General features: G+C 32.6%; 1 protein-coding gene across 1 annotated transcript; it reads right to left on the bottom strand.

Annotated features, from left to right (window-relative positions):
- Positions 1-800: 800 nt before the first annotated feature.
- On the bottom strand, positions 801-3,589 carry LOC133782355 (glucan endo-1,3-beta-glucosidase 12-like). Its single transcript, XM_062221623.1, has 3 exons — positions 3,420-3,589; positions 2,020-3,327; positions 801-1,124 (listed from the first exon to the last, which is right to left on the bottom strand). Exons 1-3 carry the CDS (start codon positions 3,484-3,486, stop codon positions 1,090-1,092), a joined length of 1,410 nt encoding a protein of 469 aa, XP_062077607.1. The 5' UTR covers positions 3,487-3,589; the 3' UTR covers positions 801-1,089.
- Between the last annotated feature and the right edge of the window lie 1,848 nt (positions 3,590-5,437).

The following is a 5,437-nucleotide window of genomic DNA, read 5'->3' as shown; positions in this document are numbered from 1 at the left end:
TCTTGACTAGTAGAGAGTTTCCTAAACCTGAGGAAGAACTAGAATTTGCAAAAACTTCTTGGATGGAAATGGTGGTTGGGATATTGAAATGAACCCGTTTGATAAGGGACTTAACAGTAGCTCTAAAAGTAGATTTATATGGCAAAGATGGGCTAAACAAGTATTCATCAAACTTTTCAAGATATTTGATACGAGGAATAAGTGTGATCAAGCTTTTCACAGTAGTAACAAAAGTCTGGAAGATGTTCATACTTAAAATCAAGCCATTTTGGTTTCTAAAACCCAGTAAATGAAATGGAAATGCCTCGCCTTATAGGAGACTCTAAGTCTGAGAAATGGATTTGAATATTCATAGTAAGTTCTTATTAACTTAGCTAACTCAGGCGAGTGTTAAATAACTCTTGCTTTTATAATTGATAAATTGTGTGCTAAAACATGTTTAAAAACTTGATAAACAATAATAGCTAGCTACGAATTTCCCTTTCCAATATAGGTATTTCTATTAAAATTGATCCAATCGATTGAGCCCTGAGTAGAGTTTATAAGAGTCCTTGCTTTTGCAAAAGAAAAAAAAAAGGAAACTTCCGAATTTGTTCAAACTTTCTTTGGTGCATCTAATTCCAATCTACTTTGCAACCAAAATTAATAATAGCTAGCTACGAATTAAAACTTCACTTAAAAGGGAAGTCACTTCAATTATTATTTATTGCTTAATAGGAACAGTGTGCATTTTTAATTTCATTAAAATCATTAGTGGAACTTGTTAGATAAGAATTAATTGGGAAGAGATAACTAAAAAATTCCATTCACAACTCCAAAATTTATTTAAGGAAAAATAAGAATAATAATAGGTAACATATAATATCAAGCCGTATAGAATCAGAAAACTATAGGCCATGGGACATAATTACATACCGAACGATCAACATAATCAACCACACCTAATCTCACCATATTATAAACAAATAATAATAATAATAATAATAATAAGTCCACCAATTTTCTAATGAAAACAATGACAAAAAAGAATAATCTAATCCCAACAAATCTATATCTGAATTTTCACCCAACGGCTCAATTTTCATGGTTTTAATAACCAGTGGGAAACTCGCAGCTCCCAAATTCTGAAAAAGAAAAAAAAAAAAATATATATATATATAAGTAAAAGGAAATAACCTTTTCAGCTACAAGTCAAAAATCGAATTAACAAAAGTGTTGACTAAAAATAATAATAGAAATTTAACAATTGAAAGTATTAGAACTTTTTAAGTGATTGTGACTATTAAGTGACCCCAATATGAGATAAGACCTATTGTAATTATGCGTAGAACATTGAAACTAATATGTCTCACAGTCGAGCTATACATATACATATAAATAAAACTATACGTTGTTTTAGTCAGATTTTTCAGCCACACAATTGATCCTTCTTCACTTATTGTGTTGAGAAGAATTTAATTGTTTTCTATTATAAAAATCTCACTTGTCCAACTTGGATATAGAATATTGTTTAGCCTATTATATTATTTTAGTATTGTATGGTTCTTCTAAGTTTTAAGTTGTCACGTATAGATAAAAGAGGACAACTTTATGTATTATTACTCTATTTCTTATAATTAACTTTCATTTTCAAGCATCTTATTATTCATCTTAATCCAATTGCGTCTGCTTCGGTGATCTAATACGTAAAATATATGAGTTTTATTTAACAAATCTACATAAATGACCTTCACAAAATACTTAAAATTATCACTTGTAATTTTTTTTTTTGTTTGTCCCATAAAGCTATCTAAAAGCCACATTGAAAAAGAATACCCAATTATTATCTCTATAATGTGTAAATATTTGAATTTCATTATCTACCTATCCTATGTTGCAATTATTATGATCGTCATTATTAATAAATTATTTAAAAGATTTGACAATCGTTAAGGCCTATAATACTAGCTAAGATCAATATAATCCGAAATGAATTGATGAAAACACTATTAAAAAAAATGAAAGTGAGAGAGTACGTACTGGGAGGTTGGGTGACAACATAAGCCGAACCACCAAAATTACATGTGCCAGTACCACGTGCCTTCTTCTGATAATAGCTATTGAAAGCATACGAGGCATGGGCCACAAGCGAGTCAGGATTGTAACACGTGGATCCTTCCTGGATCGGACGGCAATCAGCCCCTCCCTCGCCACAGGCATAATCCAGTGCGGCCTGGAGCTTCTCATCCCCAGCTTCCTCATTCGCCACGCACCACGTCGTACCTGCTGCCGCCGTGGACACGTCACTGGTAGCTGGAACTTGCTCTTTGCTTCCGTTTACCGGCGTTGTCTCTTTGCCGTTAATTTCCGCTGCAGTTAACGGAATGTCGTACACTTTCTGCTCGTTAGGGTAAAACAGTCCATAATTTCTCTCCGATGTGGGTCCGGGCTTCTGGTTCTCGTTAAACAAAGCGAATAGGTAAACATCAAGTGGTTCGTTGGGTCTCAATGGGGTCCCACTCCCTGTAAGGACACGTCTGACTAAGTTTCCGTTATACGACGCTGCGTTTTGCTGGCCAGCCCCAACCTCATTTTCGTCCCCTTTTGAAGGCCAACCGGTTTCAGTAACAGCAACCTTTACATCGTCGTATCCTAAAGCCGACATGGCTGCGAAAACGGCGTCGAGTTGAGCCTCGAACAGACTGTAGTAACGCAACCCGTTGCCCGAATCAACATTGCCGGAATTGGTCCGAAACAGAGCGTAGTCTAAGGAGATTTTATCTGCGTTTGCTGCGTAAGCGAAGAAAGGGTACGCGTTGACCATGAGGTACGACCCTGATTGACGTAAAAAATCCAACATGGGTTTGATCACGGGCTGGACCAATTCGGATTTGAAGGATCCGGTGGAAGGCGGGTATGAGGATTGGAGAGCGCTCAGGGCGATGGGGGAGGAGAGTTTTATGGAGGAGTTGAGGTTTAGTTTTATCAGAGAAGAGTGAAGGTTTTTCATGGCGGGTACGAGGAACTGGGTCGTATTGTTCGGGTCGACGAAGACTTCGTTGCCGACTGCAATGGCTTCGATCTTCGTCGTGGGGTAGTACTGAGAGATATTGGCTTGTACCCATTTGTCGGTGAAGGATTGGTCAGCCGCGGCGGAGGAAAGAAGCTCATTTGGGAGTGCAACGACGACGTTTATGCCTGAGTTAGCCAGCGCGGTTAGAACGGTTGAGTCAGTGTCGTAGAGCTTGATTCGGTTAATTCCATGAGACTTCAATAACTCCACTACCTTCGATGGTTGTGGTAAGTCATTTGCAATTCTACCGTAGTTTATACTGATCGAACCCCCCTCTGTAAACGAAAGAAATTTAAAATTATACACAAATTATACATACATATTTGTATATACAGATGAATATCAGTAGAGAATGAAATATATGTACCTGCTAAAACGATGAATGCTAAAGAGAATAGTAAGATAAAAGGAGAAAATGTGAGTTTTCGAGCCATGCTCAGTTTTGGAAAAGAAAAACAGAGCCTATGATAAACAGATGAATAATTAGAGAAACAGAGAAGAAGCGAGTTTTTCTAGATATTGGTTTGTTCGCGGGGTTTTATAGAGTGAGGATTGAAGGAGTATTAATTTTATAAAATAAAAAGAAAATCATTATTCTTTTCTCTTTCTCTCTCTTATATATTTGTTTATTATTTATATAAATATTTGTTTAGTGGGGAAGAGAGATGTGGGGGCCAAACGTGGAAAAGGAAAATGGGAAAAAGATTGAGGCCATTTTCTTCTCATATTTCGCAACAGATGAAGAGCACTTACTGACCGTTTTCCTCTAATAGTTCGTGTTTTACGTGTCTTCTTTTATTTTTCTATTGTCGTTCTCCTAACTCATCTGTTGTATCTTCTACTGTTATTCATGACCTTACACGTGTCCTACTGTGAAATGTAACGTACCGTTTTTTGTTTATAAAGTTTGTAGTTCGGTAGCCTAATGTTTAGGGAAAAAAATTGACCATATTGGAAAATTATAAGTACTTGGTTACTTGGTTCATTTAATTCTGGAAATCATGAATCTTGGCTGCATTCCCTTTTTGCACCTTATTTACCTCTCAATCATGAGGTTCTAAGGCAATTCTGTCTTCACCAAGAAAAAAAAAAAAAAAAGCTGAATCCGAACGTTGGGTTTTGCCAGCTGTGTTTTTTGTTTGGTAGTAAAATAAATAAATAAAACAGTACCAATTGACAAAAACACCTTGATAAGAGAACCACTCGTACGAATAACTCAAAAATTCCAGTTTATATGGTGTTAATTATTGTATTAATGATATGTATTAAGTTACGGAACCGCTCTAATGTGCAGGGAATAATTAGTGAGGAATCCTTTATTATTTTGTCTGTTGCATAATCTTATCTGGTAATTATGTCAAAAATCATAAACACGATTTTTTTTATGAAATATAATAATAGATTAATTGGAGTGATAAGGTCATGGAGTTCATACATGAACTCTTAGTGAACAAGTTTTTCTAATAAGAATGTGTGAATTGTTTGGCTCACTATATTCCGCGTGTGATCTATGACTAAATTGTAAACTCCACTATTGCTGATTGATTTTGATGTATTTGGATCGTTAATGGATAATAGATATTTTCGGATTTATAATTTTCAAACTTGTTAGTTAAGGAAAAAAAATCAAGTTTAAATTTTACATTTTCTGCATATATATTATGGTTGATCTAGTTGGTACGGTAGTTTAAAATATCAATTCCAAATTGAGGAAGATTTTAGGATATATTTATATTACTCAATAGTTATTATAAAATTTAGCTCTATGTAGTTATATAGATTTTAATTGTTAGATTTTTGGTTAATGGTTATGATTATTTTAATATTTTATAAATTATATCTAAAATTAACAGTAATACATTTTTCTAAAATAAATATATAATTATTATAGAAGGGGTTAAAAACTCTTCTCATATCTCTCATATATAAAAAAAATGTTTAGATAACGAAAATTCTTGGTTTTAATAGTTTTTTATTTTTTTTCGTTAACTCTAACGGAATTTCTTATATTTAACAAAATATTATTATATTTAACGGTAAATAGTAAACATCACTTAAACTTAAATTAAATTAAATAAATAAATAATTAAAAAAATTAAAATATGATATATTTTAGATATTTTACATTGAAAATTATTTAAAAATAATAAAACTATATATTTTATAACTTAAATAAAATTTAATTAAACTTAATCTTAATATTATATTAAACATATAATATATAATCTTTTGTTGTCATTGTCAAATTCAAAAACTATAACAAATATAAACTTAAACAAAAATAAATAAATAAATAAAAATATGATATTTTAAAGATATTTTATGATAATTTAAATAATTAAATCATATTTATTTAAAAATAATAAAGGCATACATCATTTTGTT

Source organism: Humulus lupulus, chromosome 6, assembly GCF_963169125.1.
Source record: "Humulus lupulus chromosome 6, drHumLupu1.1, whole genome shotgun sequence".
NCBI classification, from domain to species: Eukaryota; Viridiplantae; Streptophyta; class Magnoliopsida; order Rosales; family Cannabaceae; genus Humulus; species Humulus lupulus.
This window is presented reverse-complemented; position numbering and strand designations above follow the sequence as displayed.

Coding starts and splice junctions, on each gene's coding strand:
- LOC133782355 (XM_062221623.1), bottom strand. CDS start 3,486: ATGGCTCGAAAACTCACATTTTCTCCTTTTATCTTACTATTCTCTTTA. Junction 3,328..3,419: donor AGCATTCATCGTTTTAGCAG/GTACATATATTT, acceptor TTTCGTTTACAG/AGGGGGGTTCGATCAGTATA. Junction 1,125..2,019: donor TGTTGTCACCCAACCTCCCA/GTACGTACTCTC, acceptor TTTCTTTTTCAG/AATTTGGGAGCTGCGAGTTT.